General features: G+C 37.4%; 1 protein-coding gene across 2 annotated transcripts in view; it reads right to left on the bottom strand.

Moving 5' to 3' along the window:
• Positions 1 to 27,086, bottom strand: part of CDKAL1 (CDKAL1 threonylcarbamoyladenosine tRNA methylthiotransferase) — a gene marked incomplete at its 3' end in the record, with an annotated part of 393,323 nt that overhangs the window by 137,178 nt on the left and 229,059 nt on the right. For both annotated transcript variants that reach the window (XM_080610854.1, XM_080610855.1), the window contains exons 10-11: positions 17,025 to 17,191; positions 2,970 to 3,115 (exon numbers count right to left, since the gene is read on the bottom strand). In XM_080610854.1, coding sequence (XP_080466980.1) covers positions 2,970 to 3,115; positions 17,025 to 17,191 — 313 coding nt within the window. The remainder of the gene's footprint in view (positions 1 to 2,969; positions 3,116 to 17,024; positions 17,192 to 27,086) is intronic.

The raw sequence follows: 27,086 nt of genomic DNA on the forward strand, positions 1-27,086 counted from the left end.
TGAAAGTTGAGAACACTTGAAAAACAACTCACATTTTGATATAATGACACTACAATTAAAAAAACTTTCTGATGCAAGACTAAGTTGATCTCTGGATTAAATTTGCTAAGCAGCAATTTCTAAAGATCCTGTATTTAGCTGCAAACACGCTGAAATTAATACCTCATACAGGAATCAGTCTTGCCAATAGTCCTGCCAGACTACTGTGTTAGTCCCTAAAGACAACAGACTAGAGCACTAGTCTCTAGTTCCTGCAGAGTATGTACAACTTCTACAGGATCACCTCTTAAGTTAATCAGTGCATCCTCATTTCCTTTATGCTGTTGCTTTCTAGACTAGCTTACAAATAAATCCTCAATAAATATATATACACACATATTAGGTCAGTAGTTAATCTACAGATATATCAACTACCCAACAGTGTTTTTCCAAATACTTGAATTTACTGAAACTTCAGTGCAAAAAAAGTGCAAAATATCAAAGAAGGACACCTCTACAATCAGCCTGGGCTCTCCAGAGCAAGGAAAGCTATTTGTTCCCTCTGCGAGAAAAACGTCCCAGTGTTTTGTTGGCTTGGTTAAGAAAAGCAAGATTTGAGAATCGCGTGGTATCTTTGGGGTTCCAAAAGCAAAAACATGACGTGGCTCGTTCTTTTCCTTTTCCCCTTCATCTTTTATTTGCTGTACTTCATTTTTATTCGCTTATATATTCGAACTCAAGTCGTCAAACACTTAACTGATAACATGTAATTCCTTGATGTGTGTGTGGCTTTCATTCTTCAGCAGGTCAGCCTATAAAATTATTGGTTTAATAGAGTTTTAGGTGAAGATACTATCAGAGCAGATGTTATTTTAGAGACAAAGGTGCTATTTGGATTCTACAGATAAGACCTTGTACATTTTGCATAGGAAGCTTTTAGATGACTTTATGGTCCCAGCAATAGAGAAAGACGATACAGGAGATTCTACTTTTGTTTTATTTTTCCTTTTTGATACATGGAAGATGGAAATAATCCCTTTTGGCTATTAAAGTTGCTCAAACACATTTAATTTTAGCTATTCTGGCTCAAGGCTCTGGAGTTATCTGTAGCAATGTCAAGCCCCAGCAAACTTTTTTGCTGAGATCTTTATAGGAATATGGGACTATAATAGCTGGCTGCTGCCATAAGAGCAGAGACTAAAAATGAAGACACTATGCTCTCAAATGCAGAAGAAAGAAAAAATTAATTTTACAGACGTGCACATGCTGAAATATCCAAAACATTTTCTTTGCCTTGCATAGCTTCCGCATCCTGTTGCCATATGGTACAAAGAATTTTCCATCTTAATATTTGGAGACTGTTTTTCTAACAGAAGCTACTAGATAAATTGGTAGTTTCTTAATAAGCAGGATAAAAAAGGTTTATTATTCTTTAAAATTAAGACAGCAAACCAATTATTTCTTCCTTGTTAAGTTCACTACCAAAAAACCTGTGGAAAAAGACATATGTCATAGATTACTGTATATTCAATGACCAGCTGTTTTAAATTTGGATATTAAGTAATCCACTCTTTTCCGTGGCAAGCGCTGAATGATTTAATAAATTCTCATATGCCCCAACATGTGCCAGCTATACTTGGTTATCAAAAATCCAGCTGCTGTTACGATATTAGCTGCCAAAGCTAAAACTACTGGAGGGAATAATGAGTAACCTCAAGTCAAATAAGACACAAACTGACACAGTTCCCACTGAAGATACGTGGGAAAACAACGTATCTGTCAATTAAAACTAACACTGACCCACAGTCACATGAAAATTAAGTGCCAAGAATTCATCTGCATTGTTGAGGGTGGAAAATTAATGCCCAGTCAACCTGTATGAAGAAAAGCAGCTCCATTTCCATGAGTTGTCCTAGATGTATAGGAATGTCCTATAAGCTACACATACACTTTGCAAAACAGATTCTATTGTGTTGCAATTTGCTTTTCTTTCTTACGTATCATAATTCCCACACAGCTCTTCCATGACATGTGATTAGACTGCCATTTCATAGACTGCTGGATTTTTCAATGATCATGAAAAACAGATTATGGAAATTTGATTCTTCTAAGTTCAAGTGTTTTAACACAACTGTAAAGTCAAAGGCACAACTCCACCACCCTTAATTCATTAAAGCAAGCATACAAAAAACAACAAGAAAAAAAAATCCAAACAAAAAAAGAGAGAAAGCAGCTAAACAAAGTGACAGAAAGAATTCTTCAAACACCTATTTTTAGGGCAGTCAGTACAGAAATATCCACCAAAATTCATCAGTAACAGATTTTAAATGCTAAGAAGAGACTTCCTTGCATATTAAATTATTAGTTGTAGTTACAAAAGCTTTGCAGGTCAATAACTTCCATCTTCAGGTCAGTATAAGTAAACACATGAGAATACACTCTTTCATTTTTCAAAATTAGCTCTGTTAAGGGAAGTAATTTTGAAATTATCCTAGAAATCATAAGGAAGATTAGAGTATTACTATATTGACGTAAACGTACACCAGCTATAAGACAAAATTATTATTTAAAAAACCCCCACAAAACCAACCATTCACATTTGCTGGAGCTGGATCATCTCCAGTACACAAAACATACAATGCTCAAAAGCCACATTAAAGAAGACTTCAATAACATCAACTTCAAGCAGTCTATATATAGTAGTTGAAGTATAAAACATAGTTTTCAGAATGCTTTATTTGAAAAAGATTAGGAATATATTGACAAATTAAAAGCATGTCATGCAGAGATTTAAGATGCTTATAAAAGCTCAAGCAAAGGGGCAAACCACATCAAGGGGCTTACAGAAAACTCAGACTTTGAAAGCTTAAAGCAGCTCATTCTTTTCATACCTTAATTACGAAGTTGCAAGTAATTCCGTTTTCAGCCACATGTTCTTGACATTGCAAAAACCCCAACACTGCTATTTTCTCAAATATTAGTAGACTTACTTTGCTTTAAGGAAATCCACTACTTGTTTGAAGTCTGCCACGCAATATTCTCTTTTCATGTCCATAAGCACACTATCAGAGGCTGACTGGACAGGTATGTGCAGAAAAGCATACACTCTTGGATGATTGAGAATCTTCGCCATTTCCTAAGAGTTATTTAAAGAGAAAAAAAAGCTTTCAAACATTATGAAAACAACATGTAAAACTCCTTTAAATTAACATGCCAGGTAAGTATCAGTAGTCATACTTCTCAAACCCAAACAATATTGAGTTGCAGTGGCCCAGTTTGAAACAGCAGGGACAGGTGAAAATACTTGGAAGCATTTTTGGTTTTAAACCAAATAAGAAAAGCTATGGGACTGCATTTCCTTTGGGGTAGGGATGTCATTCCCTACACAGTATTGGTTATTCAATTAAGAGAAAATTTCAGAGGCAAAGTATTGTGAAAGTCAGTGCTTTTCAGAGAGTGGCTGTTTTAATTTCAGAAGATGGCAAGGGTCAGCTGCTTTCTTGTCAGAGTCAAGTAAGTTCTCAGATACCAACAGAAAATGTCTCCAACTGGAGTATCCTTAAACTTGGCCATCTGCTAATAAAGGTGTACCTGGCTATCTGCAAACGTGCTCTGATACTGGTCTGAAATATGCTACCTGTGTTATTTCAAAGAATTTTCTCCAGGAATTAAAAGTGTTTGGCTACAAAATAGCCATCTATCTATTTTGTAGATAGAATTAATCGGGGGGAGGTAAAAGCAGAGTGGCAGCTTCAAAAGAGACAGAGAATGTTAAACATTTTGTACAAACACAAAGGATCAAAAAGAAAACAAGGTAAAGGCAATAGCAAGATGCAAACAAACCCTCAAATCAAAGTCAAACCAAACCCCTGACTGAGGCTTGGTAGGGTGATGGAACATGAGGTAGAGCATATTTCCGTCTCATGTGTCCTGGGTTCAGCAGCAGCAGTCAGTTTTTCTTCTTCTTAGTAGCTGGTGCAGTGCTGTGTTTTGACTTTCGGCCTGGGAATAATACTGATAAAGCCGATATTTTCAGTTGCTGGTCAGAATGTTTACCCTGACCAAGGACTTTGTGAGTCTCATGCTCTGCTAGGGAGGAGGAGAAGCCGGGAGGAAGCAGAGACAGGACACCTGACCCAAACTAGCCAAAGAGGTATTCCATACCATGGCACGTCATGCCCAGGAGGTAGAATTGAGAGTGCCCGGAAGGGCTGGATCACTGCTGGGTGGGGGGTGAGGTACCGGTCGGTGAGCGGTTGTATTCTTTTCCTTGTTATTTCCTTTATCATTATTATTATTGGTGGTAGCAGTAGTGATTTGTGTTATACCTTAGTTACTAAACTGTTCTTATCTCAACCTGTGGGAGTTGCATTCTTTCAATTCTCCTCCCCATCCCTCCAGGAGCGGAGGGAAGAAAGGTGGGGGGGGAAGTAGACTGTGTGGTTCTGATTTACGGCCTGGGCTTAAACCACGACACTCATGGAATATGTGTGAGGTGGTCACATTTCTTTCATTTCTATTATTTACACAATTAAGGACATAGACTCTAACAAGAAAGTTTAAATATTTTTAGAAGTTGAGAAAAAAACAGCATCTAGATTGTATGCAGTATGGTACAATCCGGGCTGTAAATCTTTACCCTGCAAAATATAAGTGAACTTGGACAAAGAATCATATTTACATGTACAAGTAGATTTTAACTTCAGATCCACCCTTTCTCCTTGTGCACTGAGCATACAGGACACTGCCTGGGACCAAGCACTGCAGTGCCTGCTCTTCTGCTATGTGCATCCTGCACACCCCAGTCAAGCTCACCCACGCTATTTTGCTATTTCTCCTATTTTCTTTGACAGCATAGATACTCTTGTCTGACAACACATACTGCTGCCAGACTTTTTAAATTGCAACTATTTATGAATTCTTTCCAGACCATTAATTGGCAATATTAGTCACGCACCTAGATTTTCTGTCTGTATTTCTACAAGGCTGGCCTAGATTGTTCAATGAGAGAGTAAATATCCTCATGCTTTTTAATTTTCAGGTACCCACCTTTTAAAAACACTGACTTTTAGAGCAAGAAGAGAAAACACTCTTTCAGCACACACCTTTCATCTGACAAACATATGCATACAAAATCTGAACTCTCTCAAAACATTTTTTGCAAGCAGTTTTGAAAGTTTCTAAGACTCTGTTACATAAATGTCTAAGAGAAATGGTTGCATTATTCAGTGGGATATCTATCTCAGGTATGTAAACTAAACATTACTGTAATAACTATATCGATACTGGACAGCATACAATTTGATGCACAGAAAGGCTGTGTGCAGTGAACCTGGCTCTCACTGGAAGCTGGAGTTAGCTGGCTTAGTGAATAAAAGAGTAAAGAAAAGACAAAATCCAAAAATCTAAAATGTGTTTTCCTACCTAGAGGATCTCAAGAAAGCACCCAACCAACCCTTAACACACTAGTTGCTTATCTTATGGTAATATGCAGAATCCTGACGTCAAATGCACATACAATACACTTTACGTTACTTGGAAACCCTCATCCGGCCTAGCTGCCGTGATCACAGGTTTCAGGTATGTTCTGGACACTCAAAGCTCCTTCTAGAAAAGAGGAGGTTGCAAACAACTTTTTCCAGCACTAAGTCCTTTCTTTGCTTACTTTCTATATGTAAAGCCACATAAACAAGCTGCATGTGCTTTAAGCACTGAATTCCCTTTAAGTATATGATTTTCAGGTACAGATATGAATCAAAGGACCTAGTGATAAACTGGTTTCCTACCAAGTACTTCAGAATCATAACTATTAACATGGTAAATTTAGCAGAACATAAATTGTGAACACAAATTATTAACACAAACCAAACACAAGACAGAAACACCTGATGACCCACTGTCATTCACTTTAAAGTACCACTGCTGTTCTTAAATTTATCTTTTATAACCAGAAACTTGGAGTGAGCAGTTCAGAAGGAAAGAGAATAACAAACTAAGTAAAAGTTTTTCATGATTACATCAGGATTCTGGATAAACCCATCTTCCAAACCTTGTAGTGTTCAGATATAAATATCACACTCTAACACAGAGCTTTAAGGTAAGATTGTTCCAGTCTTACCTTTTATCCTCCCTACACCTAAAACGACACTGAAGTACTTCACCACATAGGTTTGATTAAGTTACAGCTATGTGCCGAACAATCATACTTAGTCAATGCTGACAGATTTTCCCACGCCACAGACTGCACACAGAATACTAGATTTCATCACTTAATAAAACTATTAGTTAATATCCCAGAGAGAACTTGAAGGACATCATGGGCTAACACATAACTGTACTTCACAGTGTCTCAACATTCTAAGCTTAACATCTGTTTCCTGTTGGGTTTGTTTTTTTTTTTTTTTTTTTTTTTTTACAAAGTGCTTTGCATTACTAGATATAATTACGTATTTCAGTTAGAAGGAAAAATGCAATATAGAATTTTATTTCCATCTGGAAACAATAAATGAACAACTTTCTGAAATTGTATGACTGAAAGAAAATTTCTGTCTTTAATCATGACCGAACCAGCTGATTCCCTTTTCCTTTTATCCCCTGGAATCTAATAAGTCTATGAACTAACGGAAGCACTACACAAAAATGACATTTCATGTAGGAATTAAAAGGTCAAATAGTAGCACAATTTGGTTTAAGCTGACTTTACAAAAAAAATAAAAGCCACATCCATTTGGAATCTAACCATATATGTAAAATATCCTTCAGTATACTGAACACGTAAGAAATATTTTTTTTTCCCAGTTCTTAGCAGCTGGAGTACATCAGAACACAAGGCACATATCCAGAAAGATTTTATCTAGTCAGTGTATTTTATCCTAGCAATTACAATACACAAGTTTAACCACCTAAACAGATAATCACTCCTGTTTGTAATGTCACCATGCGCAACCACAGAGAATCACAGAGACTATAAACATCAATATCTGTGCATCTTTATGTCAGCACTAGAAAGCTGTTCAAAGATTCCTTCCCCTAACCTGAAGTACGCAAAAATCCAGTATTTGAATTCTGCCTCATGTTTGAGTCACGATGATGTGAATAACTTGCTTCCTAGTAAAAGGATTTTGTCCTCTGCCAGCAGTGAAGCCCAAAGAAACCCTCATCCGTATGGAAACATGACAAAATGGCACTCCCTCAAAACTTCTTTCCCCGTGAGAGACGTTAGTTTGGGATATGTCACGAGGGGTGTCTACTGACTGCTGTGTTTCAGAGACTCAGTGGTGCCACCGACAGCATGGTCTGGATAAAAATCAAGTGGCTGCAGTCCATTTTATAAATTCCTGTGCTGCACTACAGTTCAGGAACAGATGTGATGTAGAGATGCAGGCATGGCAACGATGACACAGTCTGATCAAGCCTGGAAAGCTCAAAACAGTTTTGTTAAAACTAATGAACAGGGAACCTCTTCCCTGCTTCCCACCCTCCACAGGTAATGTGGCTGTAAAACCCGAAGAAGGTGTAGGCTGTACAATGGCAAACTTCCCCAAGGACATTGGCTGGAAGGCAATACCTCCCCCTCATCTATGTATAAAGTGGGAGAGATATAATGAAGCTGTATGATGGGCAAGCTTAGCATAAACTGAGGTCATACTGGAGCAGTTAGACACCCACACAATTCTGACCAATGTAATCTGAACCTTAAAATCAAATCTTTGGGTTGCCAGATGGAGCACAAAAATCTGTTTTGTCATACAGGAAAAATGTCTTCTACATTACCAAACAAAAAGCTGGTATTAGCTCAGGCCACCCTTAGAAGTGGATATAAACCAGACTGCAAGCCATGATTTGTTGATAGAAAAACTAGCCGTGAGAGCCATATGCTCAGCCCTAGCTGTTCCCAGCTGTTCTCCTAGGTGTGGGATCTCTCTACTGCTTCCAACCTCATAGACAACACAAGCTAGCTAAGAAATTCTTCTCCCTTATGGCTCTCTGTTAAACCTAATCCTTAAAAAACAAATGAAGCCATACCAAAAACATCTATATGCCTTCATGCCACATCTTCTTTTACTAAAAATTAGGACAAGCCAACAGGAGGTCTTGCAAAAAAAAAAAAAAAAGGAAAAGAAACCCCAAACAAGTGACATTCAAACACCACCACAACACAATACTGTATTTCACAGTTCAAAGCTTCAGTTGAAGTTTGTGGCATCTCTTCCCACAAGTCAGTGCACAAACAAGGAAATGCACAGCACCAAATAATTACTACCTGATTTTTAAACACCGAAACATCAAGAACTCTTCTCTCAGTTAGCAAGTCCATATGTTTCTCTCCAAAATATAACTCTTAACATGGATACACATGGTATACCAAAAAACAGAAAGTCTCTTTGCAGAGTACAATTTTTTGCAGTTATCTGATAAAAACAGTAATTCCCAGTACAGCTATCCTAGCCTAGGTTGCCAAAAAACTTCAGGATAAGAAAATTGGTATCCCTGTTGCAACCAGCTTCCAGTACTACAGTAGGACTTTAAGTCAGGTAAAACATAAAGCATCAGCATCTACACTGGGTAAATGCCTATTGTTCATTACTCAGCCTGTATGGAGCCATGAGCCCACATGCAACATCTGAGTTTCTGCAAGAGTGTCACCAAATCACAGCTGATTAAGCAACACACTCAGCATTAATAGCACCACACGGATTTCTTCAAGGTATTATACACTTTCAGTTCCACAAAAACTGATGGAAGTTGTGTGGTTAGAAACATGCAGTAAATGGTTCAGTGCTTTCAGATGAAAGCTGTTAGCTGTTGCAGCTGCAGCCATCATTACAATCCTAAAGAGACTTTGTAGAGCTTCAGAGTGCTGTTTGTCCAGTTCCAATAAATAGATTCACTTTAAGGTAAAAAGTGCATTTAATTAATGGTTAGAGTCATGGCTGAATGACTTAGAGCCAGCCAACCAAATAGCTAATCCTAATTCCTTGTGAAATGATTAATTCTGATGTGCTAGAAAATACACACCTTTTCATTTTCTCCACAGTGCTAATTTCTCACCATTAAGCATTCCTCAAATGAAATATTTTTTTCCAGAAGTAAATTAATACTCCTTTTTGCAGTATGTATTAGAAACACATATTGGGAAGTTGCTTAAGAAGGTGATTTACTGCAACAGCACACTGCATCTTTAAATAACTCTTCATCTCATTCATACTTTATGATAATAAAAGCTTGACAATTAATTAAAGCATAGAGAGGCACACACAACAGGCTAGTAGGACTGTCACACTACCGTTTCTTCTTCAGAAACATGCTTGAGTGAACTGGATTGCTAGATTCATCCATACCATGCATATGTTCACCCCCTCAAAAATGAGAATCTTATACAATAAAGAGGAATTGATGGTTTCTGTGCAGAAGGAAGTCACAGGATGAACGCACAGCCCACCAGTGTTCAGCTGCACTGAGACAGAGCAGTGCCAGGAAGCCTTCCTATTGTTTCTCTCTATTTCAAACAAGGAAGTACAATACCTAAGATAGCATCTGATTTAGCAGGTTACAGTAGAAGAAAAATAGTGGGAAGTTTTAATAAAAATCTAAACCTTTAGGCAAGTGCTACCTCCTTCTCCGAGCTGAGGTAATTTTCATAGCAAAACAGAAAAAAAATATTCTAAACCATATCGACAAAATTGCATCATAGAACTTGCATTCTTCAATACTTCTTGCACATTTAACATAACTAAACTAACTGAATTTAAAGACTGGGTAGAAGAGATTTTGTATCTTTTCCTCAATTCATAATAGTACAGAAACCCAAAACCAATATTGTTATGTGTGCAATTTTATTAAAGTTCTGAGAACACACTGTATTTCCTTTTTCTCATTTTTAAAGAATAATCGCCTCAAAAAAAACCAAACTTTTTTTTTTAAGCAAATGCCAAAGCCTAATGAAGCAAGCAGCCTTACTGAAGATTATGTAGATGATGCTGCGAAGCACAGTGAATGTGGCAGCTCATCTATCAAAGAAAACAAAAGGGTTTATGCAACTAAACTAAATAGAATCTTTCAGAACAGCACGGAGAGTAGTTGGTAGAACCCTACTTATTATAATATAAATAACTAGGAAAGTGAGATCTTATTTCAATGAAGGCAGAAATGTTCAAAGAAGATGGCACAGTTTGCTATGGAAGCTATTTGACAATAGCTTCTACCTCAATGACTTGAAGCACATGGCGACAGCGAAAATTCCCACTTCATTTAGCAAAAATGCTGCTTCCCATATATGTACTACCCATTCTTCAAACAAACCACTCAACAGGGATTTTTATTTTCTGCTAGTAATCCAAAATGAAGTAAGCCACAGCTCCAAATGTCTGCTAGGATGAGAGAGTATTATAAGTACTTGACAGACAACCTGACACTCAACATGAAATTGAGCATGGATCTGTCTGCGTTTAAATGCTATTAATTCTTATGATACCTAATAAGCAAGAGAAACATTCATATGAGCAAAGAATAATTAAGGTACAGATAACATGCACAGCTTTAACTGGTCAAGCAATGTACTACTTAATGTTAGCCCTTTATAGAACATAATTTTTATGCACAAATTATTAAATACAGCAGAAGACTAGATACCTGCATAAAATATTCTATCTTGACGGAGAACTGAATCTTGCATAAATAAAAGCAATTCTTTCTCTGTTTCCCAAGGCATTTTTCTACTATTGTTATAAAGAAAAGACCTTTATTCCCACTACCACAAATATTCCCTTCTATACTACCTGGGAGCAAACCTTTATTTTTCATCAAAGTTCTAAATACAATAAAATTAATGTTTTTGAGAACACCTTAGATTAATAAATACAACAGAAAAACCCTCAGGAAGGTTAAGATGAGTTCTTATTCTGACATTCATTAAGCCAAATTATATTCCACCACCTGAAAGCAAACATATCACCAAGTATTTCTGGACATTAGGATCTGCTGAGTCTGAGATCTTAAAAATCTAGATTAGAGAAACTGGTGTGACAAAACATATTGCAAAGCATAGCAGAGATTCATCCCTTTCCTAACCTCATAATATTCACGTATACATTCACTCTGGGATAAGTTAACTTCTGACAAAGTTCCCATGACACTATGTCTTAAGGAGTAATTTCAAGATGATGTGCTACATTTGGGAATCCCAAAGACAAAGAACACTTTAAGAGGAAGAACAGGAGAGACAGTATTTTAGTACCCCCCCCCCCAAAAAAAAAAAAAAACAAACAAACCACCAACACACAGTGTAAGCAAAGATGCACACACAGCCTCCGTAGATGAAAAAGCATTTACCGTAATACCAAAGGAAATAGCAAGCATCCCTTCCCTTTCACCTCCCTTTTTCAGGAGCCCAGATGCAACTGCCTCTCTCATCCTCTCCTTAGTATCTGAGATTTCTTTCAATTTTACTGCTAGCAAGACAAACACAGTTTGCATAGAGAGAATTACGTAATTACAGCAAGGCAAAGTGGCATGGTCCACCGACTACAAAACACTACAGGACTCTCAATAATAAGAGGTCAGGGGCTTAACTATTCATTTATTTAAATGTATGCCACAGTTTTCATTTTTTCTGGTCAAATCAACAGATTTTAATTGGTGCTTTCAAACATAGCAGTCTATGAAAATGACAAAAATAATACTAGAAACACAGCAAACACATGCCCTACAGGCCTTTTAATTCCTGAAATCATGCTGCCCTTTTATTTGCCATTGAAGAACGTGTGCATATTATTCCCTTCTTAAATGCATTTCAAATCAGCTGACTCTCTAGCCTATTCAAAACTTGAGCTTATGCACAATGCTCAAAAACATTCAGTGCACTCAGAGGAAAAAAGAACAATACGGAAAAAAGAAAAGCAAATTAATAGTTTTACTGTAATACGTATCTATGTGCTGTGGCAGGTCACGTTTGAGGAAGCCATCTGTAGGGTATCAGCTTCAATGAGGTTAAGGAACATAAACACCAAGCTGACGTGAAAAATCAAAGCAAAAGAGCAAAAAAATACTATTGCGACTTGCAGCACACTTGGCACACCTTATGCATTTAAAGACACTGCCGCTATGCAGACTCCATCTCAATGGCTGGTGTATCACTCAAATGTCCTGAATTAATAACGGAGATAAAGCCCACACAGATGGCATATGGTATGGTTTGAGACAGACTCATTTTGACAGGTGACAAAGATGACTACTCATCTAGTCATGTGAAATTAAGCACTTACGGGAGTGGCAGGTGTGAACTGCCTCCTTTATGCAGATTTGGAAGCATCCCATCATTCACAGAAAGTGCTGTACTAAAATCCCAGAAAACTCTGGAAGTACAGCTAATGTTAAATCTGCGAGGTAAACTAAGGCAGAAATGCAAGCCCCTGCCCCATCCCAGTCTGGATGATTCCCGTTTGATTTGGACAGAGTCCTAGATACTGAACAAGAAAATGAAGTCAAAAACCCAAGTAAAAGTGAAATATATTCAAGGCAAATATTATTCTCTCTGCTGCCAGCCTTAACTTATTTCAACCTGCTATACATTTACCCTTGTTTTTTACTTTTTGGACTAACTCCCATTCACTGTTTACTCCTACCGTTTTAATGGATTTTTTTCCAACCCTCTGTCTCCACCAGTCACTACAAGTGGATGTAAAACACTCTCACTAGAAGAACAGCTATGAAGCTGATAATGTGATTGCAGAATAAATGCCTGGACATGACTTATAAAGCAGGATGTATACCATATGTACTTTTGGTATATGTTGATACTATAGCACAATAACATCTTTGCTATCTGGTAGTCTAATCCAACAGTAGCTTTGTGCTAAGTCATATGCGTAAGAATACACAAGGTAACTACACATGTGCATTTATTGCAGGTTTTGCTAGAACTATAAATATTTGCTAGGACTATAAAATGGACTCCAACCTTTTCTTTCACCTTTAGCATTTTATAAAACAAAATAAAAAAAAAAAAAAAAAAGAGCTAAAATATTTTCCCCTGACAATAGTTCATGTCCATTTACAAGAATTTTCTGCCGTGTAGATAAAACTCCAGGTTTTCCTCAACGTCAAGTGGCATCGACATTTTAAGACAGAACAGACGCTGGACAAGACACATATTGCAAAACTTCAAATAAGGAAGGTATATGCTTTATGATGTATACATTCAAACAGACTGCTAAGACTGTGAGAGAGCACTTTGGGAAATGCAATACTATCTCCATTGGTTGGCCAGATTTTCTCTCAGAGAAAAACTGAGGATGTCTTTTGCATCTAAACTGCAAACTCCAATTTCTTTCTCAGTCTTAGTACCATGACCAAGAGAAACAATGTTGGGGTCTCAGGTCCTTCATTTCTTTTAAATACACCAAATAAACCTCTCTGTCATAACAACAAACCTCATGCAGAAGAAGTCATGCTAGCATTGCCTGTGTACAAATTAACATGTTGATTGAAAGCAGCAGTGAAACTATGAAGTACAATTTCCCTCTTTCCTGGCCACAGGTTTGCTCAGTTTGCAGGGTAACTTCAGGGTGGGCAAACTAAATTCACTTCCAAGGAAATCAGAGCAGTGGCCACACATATACAGTGAATGTGCTCCAAGCCCTTTGTCAGAACATAGGGATTCAAACCAATGCTCTCTCTTTAAAACAGCTTTCGACCATGGGTAGTTTTAAAGTTACATTTTTTTTGAAGACTCCAGAATACAGATAATATGGATATAGTGGCTTCACTACCAAATTCTGCAATTTCCTGATCTGCTCTTATAGTTTCATTTAACTCACTAATGTAATTACAAACTTCATCTGCAGCTGAAGAAAACAGCAAATAAAAAGATTAGTTATTTTAGATTATACCCTGAATAACTGTGATAAAAGTTCTTTTTCTAATGACTTAGCTCAGTATGCAACATATAAAAGCGTTCAATATTTTGCTTGGCGATAAAACACCGCAAGGTTCCAAATATTTCTTTCTTTACAAATAAGAAGGCCCAACTGAATGTAGAATTCACCATTTGAAAACACATGGTTGCTTCTCATGCCAAAGCTGTTCATGCTACATACATCTGTAAGTACGTAAGGCACTATTACCCCCATATTTACTGAATAAAATCCTAACAGGATTAAATTGTCAGACCATGCCACACAAGCATAATTATGATCTTCATAAGATTAACAGCCTCCCCTGAAATGACAAACATCTTTAAGGACAGAACGGCATTTACCCCACAGTAGTACCTGAAGGCACTGGGTATGTTCAATATTTTAAACTCAATATTTTAAATCATGTGAAAACTTAAATTAATAAACCTGAGTTTGAACAACCACTGGCCCAGGCCCCCAAATCTACCAGCTGTTCAGCATGACAGCTTCAAGGGCAGTTACAGCACCCACACTTTTCCTTTGGCCTCTCCTCTCCTCTAGTCCCACCACAGTGACTAGCTTCCCAACCCAAGGGAGCTTTCCTCTTCTTCCTCCTCCTCCCCTTGGGCTGGCCTCCACCATCAGGAGAACAGCAGAGCTGTTAGCAAGTGGATACTAAGAGACTGATTCTCTGATACCTCATTCTGATATAAGTGGCATTTTCTGTGCCTTCATTGTTATTTCCTGGGAACTTGTGAGTGTGGGCACTATATTAGTGAGCCAAAAGACTCACAGGGCCAAAGCCCAGCCACACACCTGGGCGTACAGTACAAAGGAAACATTGCAGACAGCTTAAACAGATCTCTGATCATAATCCAATGCTGAAAATATCAGATTTTCAAAAAAGATACATTATTGGAACAGTGTCTTCCTTTTCATTGGATACAACTGACACGACTAGTACATTTTCCCATGCAAAATCTTTTGCAGAAAGTCAAACAACATCCTAGTTAGCAATGTCTTCTAAACAAAACAGATTGATGAAATGCAGCACGTTTTTAAACAAAAATGTTTGCAACTAATAACAGATTAATACCTTTCTTAAGAGATAACTACCTCTGGATTTTATCCTTATCAACTGACATGAAGGTTTATCAACTCCTCATTTCATTTATTTTGTTATTTTTTAAACAAGTCATAGCTTTACCCTTTCCTCAGCCCAAGAGTTAAAAGCACATTCCCTGTAAAATGTTTATTTTGTCTGGTGAAAATGTATACAGGAGACTGCTAACAACCCCTTGCTATCTTTCAAGTACAAGTCTGGTAAGCTTGGAAGAGAGGACTAGGCAAAAATGAAGAAGGTTAAGTTTTTACAAATTTAGCTTGACAAATTTTCAAAATTATTTCACCAAATTACAAGCTCAGAAATTCTTGGTCATACATGAAACACAGAAATTTGATTAAATGATCTTTAGAAAACATCATATAAACTGAAAATTGTATGAAACACTGAAGAAGCCAAGCAACAGCAGATGTTTCTATTGTACAAGAAGGCTGGTATACACATAACGCATGTTCTGCACGGCAACGTTTAATGCATTTTCAATAGGCTTTCATGAATTCCTCTGGCTTTGCCATCACACTTAAAGGTCCATTTTTAAAGAGATTAGAATACTTTTCCTGAATATGAGTCAGGTCAAAGAGAGTCTGACCTAGAGCACTTTCTGGAAAATTTAGATATGGGAAGATTAGAGATCATAAATCAAAACCTTTTACAGATTCGTGGCATGCTCACTCACTAAGATGGTTACTGATTGAAAGAAACCAATATACTTTCCACCTTCCTTAGATTATATAAAATTACGACTACTGCAGTGTCCTTTAGTTGGGTAGAATAGCTGCTTATTTCCAGCAGCTGATTTTATTTTTTTTTTAAAGGAGTGCTGGGGGAGGCGGAGGCAGAAAAAAAAAAGCTTCTGAGAGTACTCATAAGATGAGCAGCAGTGACAAAACCAGCAGTCTATGCCAAAACACTTTTAATAATGAGAGTTACAAATGAAAGCAAAGACACTAACTGTGAAAATTGCTAAAAGCCTGATTTGCTTTTGTACAAGAGGCTGAAAAACGTTAAAATAAACTTGCGACAGATACCAGAGCTTGAGACAGAATGCAAATCTCTAAAAACCACAACAAAACCACTTCCTAAAGATTTGTGTGCAGTGTGTTGTTAAAACTCTATCATAGTGAAGGGTATGTTAAAACAAAGAATAAACTAGCAGCCCAGGAGATTTCCTGCAATCTTCTGCAGCTTGTACTCTTTAGCTGGTGAAGTGAAAAAAATGCTTACTCCTATCAAGATGAGATTCCTCTAGCCTGTGCACTTCAATAGGGAAAGGTACAATTATGCCTCTCTGGTGAGAAAATACTGTCCTTGGCATCTCAAGAAAACATAAGTGCACTTATTAATTCTGTAATATCTTTGGAAAATCAGCACAGATGCCAGCTATTGTTTTAGATATTGCTGATGCACATGGTTGCAAAATTTACCTTAAGCTATATCCTTCCCCACTCTATCTATAAAACAGTTCCTATGAATTTCACAAAATTAATTTGGTGACAGAATCCAAACAAACCTATCTTTGAGACAAAGCTCTCACTTCCTGCTCTTCATACATACAATATTGTTTCAAATTCACTGTTCTATACTTTCGTGCTTCTAATCTCATTGAACTACTTTGTTACTTTTTGTTTAAATCACAGATATACACTTAGAATTTCCATTTCATATCATGGAAGATCTACAGACTTTCAGAATAGCCTCTGACATAGGATAACGAATATGTCATTGAGTGAGACTAGCATATAGTGTTTTTGGAAATACTTGACTGAGGTATAGCAAGAAGACAAATTCAACCCCATTGCTCATCACCTACTAATGATGTTTCCTTTAGTTCTTGAAAACACTAGACATACAAATGCAACATCACTATAATAAAGTTCCACTGGTCAGAAACCCCAGTAATATTATTATTTCAAAATTATTTTAATATCTTATCTCAGTAAGTTGTGATGTCAAGCAAATTGCTTAACACTATAAGTCTAACTCTACAAATTTACCTGAAGCCCATAAATGATTCTTTTCTTTCTTACCTCCAGATGCTCTAAAATATAGGGAGGGTTTGTCATGCCAAGCCTCAGCATAGCTCCCTCAGGAATAGCTTCAACCAGCTTCCACAGAAGCGTAGGGAGGTCTGTGCCAATGTCTCTGCCATAAGCCCCTGTGTCTTCACTGGTCAGCCATATCTCACAAACACCCTCTGTGAATAAAAGAAAGAGATAATTAACAAATCTGGTTTAGAGCTGTTTATTTTATCATACAGCTGCTCACTCTTTTTAATGCAGCATTTCACAAGGCTATTATGCAGCCAGACTGGGTATTCAATTGCAAGGGGGAGGGAAGGAGAAGGAAGGCTTATCCCATGGGTAGCAGTGGGTTATTAAGTTCATTTTATGAGCACAAGAGTGCTACAACAATGCTGTAAATTATCATTGCTGTAGAATGATTAACATTCACAGCCAATAACTAATTCTGTGCTGCCTCTACAGCAAGTCAGTCAAGTTTAGTAGTCTATTTTTTGAGGCTAATCCACTAAATACTACAAGTGACATTAACCAAGAAACAGTTTGCATTAATGGCTGTTACTAACAGTTAACTTACTGAGTGGTAAGCTTCTAATAAGCAAAAGTAGCTCTAAAGCACAATGATTAACATTCCTCCTGGAATAACTATTAAAAAAAACCCCTTGTACTCTTTAAATTATACAATTAGCAATGCAATATTAAGGTTGCATTGAAAATGTCTGTGACCACTTCATGACTGTGATGGTGTGGAAAAACTGTTTCCTGGCAGTTAATACTTCATTTTCCATCATGAGGGCCTTAGGAAATAGTATATTTGATTTATACTGTAAATAGTGACCTTGAACATTGATATTTGGTAATAATATCCTACTGCTCAAAGAGGGGAAAGATTGCACCACCCTTTAATAATAGTTGAAGGCAGTGAGGCTCCATGCAGTCACTTCCGTAAGTCTGCCAAGCTTCCATCCTTCCTGCAATGCAATCCATCCTCCCCCTCCTCACTGCCCCAAAGCAAGGAATAAGCCGTCAAAAGCAGGGTGGGTGGAAGACTCCTGTGATTCCCAGTGAGATAAGACACCATTAACTCAGTGAAGAGTTAAATTTGTAACACCAATGATGAAACAGTAAAGAAAACACCCAAACACTAGAAGCTGCATAATTCATCAAAGCACTGCTAGGACCAGCAGAGAATTTATGACAAAATGTACCTGTTTCCATTACAAAGATATAGTTAGCATGAGGAAAACAAACATATACACAGACTCTAATCACATAAAAAGTAATAAATCTAGAAAATGGAAGTTTTAGAAAAATGTAAACTCAAGACTGCCTCTCGGACTCAGACTACAATTATAAACGCCGACAGCAGGCTATGCTGAGCACCAAAATTACTTTTACTTGTTCAGAAAGATTTTCAAGGTAATTTATTATGTAGAATACTAACAATACTAAGAATACTTCAAAATTAAAGGTAAACCAAGAAACTAATGACTTCTTTAGTTTTACTTCAAGAATAAGTTAGTGAGAGAGATGTACAATTCTATTCTCGTAAGAAAGTTGGTGGAAAGTATTCTTGAAGTACTTCCCTCTGGTTATCCACCTTGCAGTCACAACCTTGTAGTCACACTCAAACTGAGCTCCTCCGTGCCTGATCAGGTATGCAGAATCTGCTAGCAGCATACAATCAACTCTGTATTACACTGCAGTTGCTCACATTTTTGGAATTCACCTCACCACAGGCAGTATCACACCATGACACATGCGCTGGGGTTTGCTGCTTGCCCTACATTTTCCTAAGATACCAAAAAAAAAAAAAAAAAAAAAAAAAAAAAAAAAAAAAAAAAAAAAAAAAGTAATGAATTATGTATGCCACATTTTAAAAATAAGAGAAATATAAAGAATCTCAATGACATCTAATGTCCCGTTGTCTTCTTCCCTATATCAGGCTCTAATAGCCATTAAGACACTGCAAAACAGAGTCATTTACCTGCTGAATTTCTTCCTGAAGCAGAGTAATTTCTACTTTAAAGCTTTCAACTTAACTGATTGCTTTTTTCAGGTGGTGGGTTTTTGTTGTGGTGGTTTGTGGGGTTTTTTGTTTGTTTTGTTTGGTTTTGTTGTCTGCCCATCCCCATCCCCTCCCAGAATGGCTAATGGAATACTGCCTCACAGTTACCGTATGAACACTGGGGGGGGGGAATAAATCACTAGCTACAAATGGAAATAACATTTGTGTGGAAAACAACAGTGGGCTTTTAAAGCTTCATAGGTGGGGACCATTAGCCCCCTGGTGGGCTGAAACTTCAAATTAAAATCACAAGAAGAGGAAGCAGCTGTAATAGTAAATCAGCAAAACAGGAATAACCGTCTCATCTGCCCTCCGATCAGGGTGTTGAACAACAAGCAATGGGAATAATTCATGCTGAGCCAAGGATGTAGTCTTAATACGGGGGGGTGGACACCTGTATTTTAGGCAAAAGTTCATGTCCCAGTTTCAGGCTGGCAAAATGTATCTGCAAATACTCAATATTGCTGTGAGGGCTGAGTATTTACAAGTAAAGAAAATTAACTTTGTACACAACTGTACATGCTAGATGTTTGCTGTCAACTGTTAGGCTGTTTATTCTAGCCCTTTGTATCCTGAGTTTAGAAGACTAAACTTACACCAGGTAAGAGGAGAAAACAACAGACCTCTCTAACAGGATTAATAAAGTGAACCAACCCTTCCTATTTTTACTCAACCCTCTTCTCCTCCAAACTCCAGCCCTACATAGTAACCTATTTAAATCCACTGTGGTTTTTTCCTTTCTCTTGCAATGAATGTCACTCGATCATTCACCATTCTGTTACTGGGTAATTCTGGTGCTAATAAAAGCAAGCTGATTTTGTAAATGAGAAAATTGATCCAAACTGCAGAGTTTGGATGTGCAAATTCAGAGCATTTGTTACACTATTAAGGCCAATTATCATTATATTCAAGTAATTACAAGTCTGCCTTTGGTCACAGCTCATAGTTTATTTATCACTCAGCCATCACTACCCAGCACAAAAGACTGCTGCCTCAACTGCTGGCTTCTGCTCTCTGCTCTGCTGTAATTGGAGATGACTGAGAATGAAAAATGTTGGGAAAAGAATGGGTTCTTGTACATGAAGGAGGTTCTGAAGTTATTCCTTCCCCCATGTCTGAATATAATGAATACTTATTAAAGATTATGACATGGGTTTTAACTTTTTTTGGGGTAGTCTAAACAATCCTTGTCATAAAGAAGACAAGAAATCCTGCAGTTATCATTTTACAAGATATGTTCATTTCTGCTTTAGAGACCACTTGAAATGATTCATTTCTTTAATAAAAAAATTCTAGTGCTTTTTATTTCACTTTATCTTCAAGCCACTATTGTAAACACTGTTTTCAGCAGTAGCAAACATCTTTTAAATTGAAGGGAAATATACTCCACCTGAAAAATCAATTTACTTCAATCCACAAAAGCATCTGAAGATGTAAAATATCACACACTAATCCTTTGTAATTCTGTTTATTAACCTGCCATACCTTCGTACAAACTAAATTCTATCTCAAAATCCCCTCTTTTTTTTTTCTTTTCCTTCCCTTCTCATTCTTCTCTTTCCTGCGAGAGTTTCTAATGCGAACAGGAGTGGCTTCTCCAGCAGCACAACTCTCTGCAGGGTGCCTCAGTGGTAGGCCCCCTGTTCTCACCTTCTCAGTAGCCCACATATGCTTATCAATAACCACCTGACCTCCTTGCTAGTCCTTCTCTGATGGTGAATTCTTACAGCAGCCTGCAGTGCTGTAGAGACCATAGAAATACCTCTCCCGCTGTACCACAGAAGTCTTAAAGACCATCTAAGGGAAAGCCTGACATAAATGTTTTTCAAAAACTGCTTGCAGACTGGAGGACGATCGGTCTGCCCCTGCCACTCCTGATCATAACCTTAGAATTAAAAAAAAAATCATAGCCAAAGATGGAAAGGCTTGAAGAAATCAAATTCATTTAAAATGTGCTCATTGTTCAGAATTAGCTTACCCTACCTAAATTTATTTTCTATTCAATTATTTGAGTTTCTCATTAGTTATTCAGCATGGATTTTACAGGCACTGTTTTCATACCTGATGCACTGCATGTGCTAGATTACTTTGCTGAATGAGTGCCTTAAATAAGAAATTGTGAAAATGTGTATACACTGTATCAACCTGAATATAATCAAGTTTAAACATAAATTGAGATTTGAAGGAATCAAACTCCTCCTACGCTTTTCTAGTACTCTGCAAGCATTGATTCACCATGTAAGAGTCCAGGCCTCCTCTTATACTGTTCAACTTGGATCACCACTGAAAGATTCCATTGCGAGGATTGCCTGAAAGAGTAAATCAAACTGGGAGCGGCTCGCTGGTACTAATAGGGGAGGTTTTGAAGGATTAGTTTTCAGTTCACCAAGAAATCCCTACTCAAAATGTATACACACGGCGTCTAGAGGACAGAGAATGGAGTTACACACAATCCTGTACAAATGCACCCTATCCCAGTCCCAGAAAGTAACTCATGCCTGACTGTCACAATTAGAAACTTCAGGCAGATGACAAAACAAGCAGACTGAAGGAAAAAGACACGTCTAGGTGCAGAGCTGGTGAAAGAGTCAAGCTGTCAGGCTATACTCTGGAAAGTGCGGGTCAGCTTATAATTCAGCAATATACCATACAGACAAATGAAGTACTGCAGCCCTGCTCATGACATACAAACTGGCCCCATCACAGTCTCATTTTTACTTTGAGGGACAAAGCTCTAGGTAAGCATCTCAGACTGACTTTCTAGTGGACCTTTATTATGCGCAAACATATTTCCTCTTTTCAAAAGATCTACTTTGCTTTTATCCTTCTGGACAGCCCTTAAGGAAGTGAAGAATGGTTGACCACTCCTTTTTTCTTAATGCTTGTCACAAATAGCTGAACAAGATCTCAATGGTATCATGAATGTTGGCTAACCTACTGGAATGCAACAACTGGAGAAATTACTAGGTCTCCAAAACTCCCGTTAAAACAGAAAGCCTAGCAAAAGGATGACTGGCTTAACCAACCCTTCAAAATGAAGGAGGAAGCAATGGCTGGTTGAGTGGCCCCAGAAATCCATTCAGCACTAGTGCACTTCAAAATCAGGACAGAAAAATGTTTCTCTGAATTTTCACTATTAGAGTGATAATCAATAGTTTTTAAATATGTCTTTAGTAGCATAAATCGCTTTGAAGTGTTGATTAATATTGCATAAAGACCTGCTACACACACAGCAACTAAATTTAAAAGCCTGAACAAATTCCATTCCATGTGGTCATTAGGAAAGCCAAAAGGTAAAGACAATTCTGTACACACAGTGGAAATTTCTTTTCATGAGATCACAGAATCGCTTGGGTTGCAAGGGAACTCTGGAGACCATCTAATCCAATCTCCTGCTCAGATCAGGTCCAATTAGATGTGATTGCTCAGGCCCTTGTTCAGTTGTGTTTTGAATATTTCCAAAGACATAAATACCACAGCCATTTTGGGTAATCTGTTCCAGTATTTGACCACCCTCAGGGTAAAATATTTTTCCTTTTACCTAATTGCAATTTCCTGTGTTCTGACTTGTCCTGTTACCTCTCATTCTATCTCTGCAAGACCTGTCTGCCTACAAGACAGCCCAGCTCTGCCTTCCCTATACTCTCCCATTAAGCAGTCACAGACAGCAATAAGATCTCCTAGTAGCTTTCTCTTCAAAAGCTCAGCAAATCCATTTCTCATGTCACATGTTACATTCTCATAATCATTTCAGTGGCCCTCTGCTGAACTGCTCCACTACATCAGCAAGCCTGGACCCGGGGTGCCCAAAACTGGACAGAGCACCGTCTCTGTGAGGTCTTGTAATTGCCAAATATAAGGCACTAGCCATTCTCCTGCGCCTGTAGCTGCACTCTTGCTAATATCATCTAGGATGCAGCTGATAATTGCAAAGGGGTTTCAGTGCTGACTCATGTTTATCAGGTACCTTCAGATACCTAGAAGTGGCTTCCAGGAGGGTTTGGCCAATAGAAAATGAGGTTCAACTGCACTGTGGTTCCCTAGATTTCCCCTTCTTGCTTTTCCTGAAGGGGAGGGTGACATCTCTCTTCTTCCAGTCATCCAATATCTCCCCTGATTGTCATGGCCTTTAAACGATGAGCGAGAACAGCCTCATAATGACATCATCCAGCACTCTCAGCACACTTGGATGCCTCTCATTGCAGGATTATTTCTACTACTTCTGGGTTTCAATCTGCAGTTTTCATAGCATGTAAAACTATGCTATATTTTTCAAGTGCTTAGTTCAGTACAGGTCTTTAGAGCAGCTGTGGTTTCTGCCACCCACAGGATGACACATATATTAGAGTGCTTAGAAAATGAACACACTAACTTTCATGGTCTATATATTTTTAAGAACAAATGTATTTGGAAACTAATACAAAGTGACATGCAGACCAAGTTACACTGACTCAGATTATTCCACCTTTGTAGGATAACAGATTATTTTAAAATCATAGAATTATTTAGATTAGAAAAGACCTTTAAAATCACTGACTCCAACTGTTATCATCAAGTCCAACCATTAAATGTAGAACACTCAACAGTATCCCTTCAAAGGTTCTGTTTGGCAGTGTTGTCTACTACACTTAGTAACAAAATTCAAGGTATTTTTTTCTCTCCTTAACAAGATGCTTCATTTAAATAAATGTTTGCACACAAAAAAGATGATGTATTTATACTCCTACTGTAGAGCAGTATATATTCATGGTATGAAATTCTTAAGCTAGATGAAGCCATAACAGGAACTTGGTTTAAAGGATTGTTTTCTACAGACATGATATAGGTACTTATAACAAATTCCTGATCTTGCAAACTAATGTAAAAAGTTAGGGCTACATTTCCAAACTCCACAGCAGAGAGATTAATAGTGCCTTAGACTCCCTCAACTCTGCTGGCAATTGCTGTTTCAAAAGTATGAAATACGCCTTGCATTTTGGTTAGATTAAGTTATCTTTCTGAAAAGTGAAACATGCTATCCCACTTATAAATTGTAATCAGAGCTTAAATAAACTTTGATGCAAAAGAGCTCAAGAAACAGCTTGATTCTATTTCAATTAACATGTGCTAATATACTTTTTAAATTTTATATTTTATTTTTTTTTTTCTCCTACAGTGCATTCCTATTTTGTTATTTTATGTAACTTACAAAGTCAGAGCTGGACCACAGTCAAAAAATAACAAGCATCAGGACTGCTGAATAAGAACTTTTTGTAATTACTTTTAAGTTACAATAACAGAATATTCTGGTTTTGCACATAAAAAAAAAATCTCCCTCTCCCCCAAAAACAAAACACACGCACACACTTCTCCCTTCACCTTTTGCTTTAATTTTTAGGGCTACTCTGGAGATTCTGACATAACAACCACACACTGAAGAGTTCTGGCACAGCTATGTATCTACTCTTTAGTAATACCAAGCTAACTTTAATGTAAGGATACTCTACCATCTGCTTTATATTTAGATGTGAAGTCTGATAGAAGAATCTAATAGCCATATGACTAACAGTGGCTTTCCATTTTTATCTTCTGCGGTTATGAAAGTGGAAGCTGCAAACCGATTTACTCGAGGTTTTCCTTTTGAAAAAGAATACATCTGAAAGATCAGACTGATGAAACTGTTTAGTCCACTTGGGTCTACTTAATTTGCTTATTTATCCAAATTCATCACATAACAGGACTGCTGCTTTTGCAGCACATGCTTCACCATTAAGGCATTTACAAAGGAAGTTTACTACCTGTGACTGTTGTAGGGTTTAGAAGTATTACGATTTATATCAAATATTATTTCTTTTGTTCACTTCTGTGACTCTTGATAAGCTAAGTATTTTTGAGACAAGGAGTATTTTGAAACAAGGAATAAGAAAGCTTGTGCAGTAGAAAAAGTTTAGTTTAAATTATTTCTTCTATGTTATTAATTAAAAATCAAAAAAAGTTAGAAACAGAAAGGTCCCAATAAAAAGCATGCAACAGACAGGGCAAACTGATTACTAAAGAGAGCACAAGAGGTTTCTCTCCCCCATAAAGCAAACCCTTGTCCTTGCTTATAAAAGAGGTCATTCTACCCCTATAGGGACCTCTGTTCTTAATAGCTTACTGCTAGAGCATGAACTAGAAGCCCTGTCTTGCTCGTTTTGTAGCTACAGTGTGTTAGCATAGAGAAGAGGAAGGGGGGGAAGGAAAGGGAACAGTATAATAGGTCACTTGCTGCTGCAAACAGCATGATAGCTAAAGTTATTATGAGTCTAGTTTCATTCTGTAAGTACAAGGGAGACTTAAAAGGGCATCAAGACAGTCAGGCTGCAGAAGTTTGCTCAGTGCCAACACTGCAGCATTATGCATCTTGCTTTCAAGGAGTATTAATGATGCCATACATCATGATGATAAATCGGGGTTAGCAGCCAGTCTGAAGAGAAAGGGGAAGAAAGGATTTTGAAAAAACTGAAGGGAAAAAAAACCCCCATAGTTGAATTGCATGAGTTGGTCCTATTTCTCAGGCCAAGGGATTAGGAAGTTATTCTTTAAGAAAGAAGTCAGTGCTTTTTCTGCTGATCACCTGCCTATGATCTTCCTCTTTCCAGGTATGTGTGGTACCTGCACAAAAGCTTGTTTTGAAGGTTAGCTCTTGCACAAATGAAAAAAAATAAATCCACTTAGTCATTACAGTTGCCAGCTGACAAAGGAAAAAACTGTAATTTGCCATTCCACATGCAGACATCCTACAAGAATTAAGTTGTTCTTCAGCAACAGTGGACATCTACTGACAAAGATAACAGAATAAAACTCTTATGTGTATTAATGATCAGGACAGAATTAGCTGATGTTAATTAGTTCTTTGTTGAACCAAGAACACTATTCAAGAAGTAAGTTCAATGATAGGCAATGGTACATGAATCAAAAAAACAAAGCATAAAGGACTGGGTGACAATAGGGAATGGATTTTGCAAAAAGGGACTTAAACACAAAGGAAAGCTATTTCAGAAAACACAGACAGGCGTGAATTCAGAGTTCTTTTTCTGCAGCCCTGTATACAGCATACAGATGCATATGCAGGTCCCTGAAGCGTGGAATTACTGTTCTCAGTTCTACGCATCAGATACAATTTGTGAACTATTGATATGCTCATGTTGTTCTTGTACTATAAGGAGAGAGAGAATACTCAGCCCTCCACCAGTAGGGTCACTTTAGCACTCTGCAGAAACACTCTTTACTGAAAAGAGAAAGAGCAAATTTTCCATAAACTTAAACATGAAGAACTAAAACCTATTATTTCTATGCTTATTGTCAAAACACAAATGAGAAATCTGCTTTGAACTCTGAATTTAAAATGAGGCATATAAGAAATCTTGTTTATGAGCTTACAAATTCATTGGGAAAAAGAGAGTAATGTGCCACATTGTAACATACGCTCGCTGTTTTAAAACCAAAATATGGGCTATCGGTCTGCTGTAGATGAAGTATCAGATGCAAAAGGTCACGCACTGCACAAATTCAAGGAAATGGCCACGAGCAGTAGGCATATTACAGGATGCAGTGCTAATTAATGGAGGCTTTTTACTGAGTATCCATCTCTGTAGCACTAATGAGTTTGGATTAATCTAAACAACATGTTTTCATGGAAACTGATTAATTTTTGGGAAGTTACACGGCATACCAAATTTCAATCATTAAAAATGTTTGTAGCCAAGCAAAATAACTTTCTGAATCTGACTTCAAGAAAGAGAAAAACTTACAAATTCTACAACAGCAGACCATACAAGCTACCATGATGAGTTAGAGATACTTGTCATCGAATCTCATCCTGCATTCTCCTGTCCAATTTTAATTTTCTAGAGCTGAACCTACAGTCCTATTTCACTCAATGTTTCTGATCTCTCTTATTTTCTTTTCTAATACCTGAACAGCAAGTGTAGATAGAAAACACATTTTGGGTATTTAAAGAAGCCAAAAAAAAATTACCTAAA

This window comes from Psittacula echo (genome assembly GCF_963264785.1).
Source record: "Psittacula echo genome assembly, chromosome: 2".
Taxonomy (NCBI): Eukaryota; Metazoa; Chordata; class Aves; order Psittaciformes; family Psittacidae; genus Psittacula; species Psittacula echo.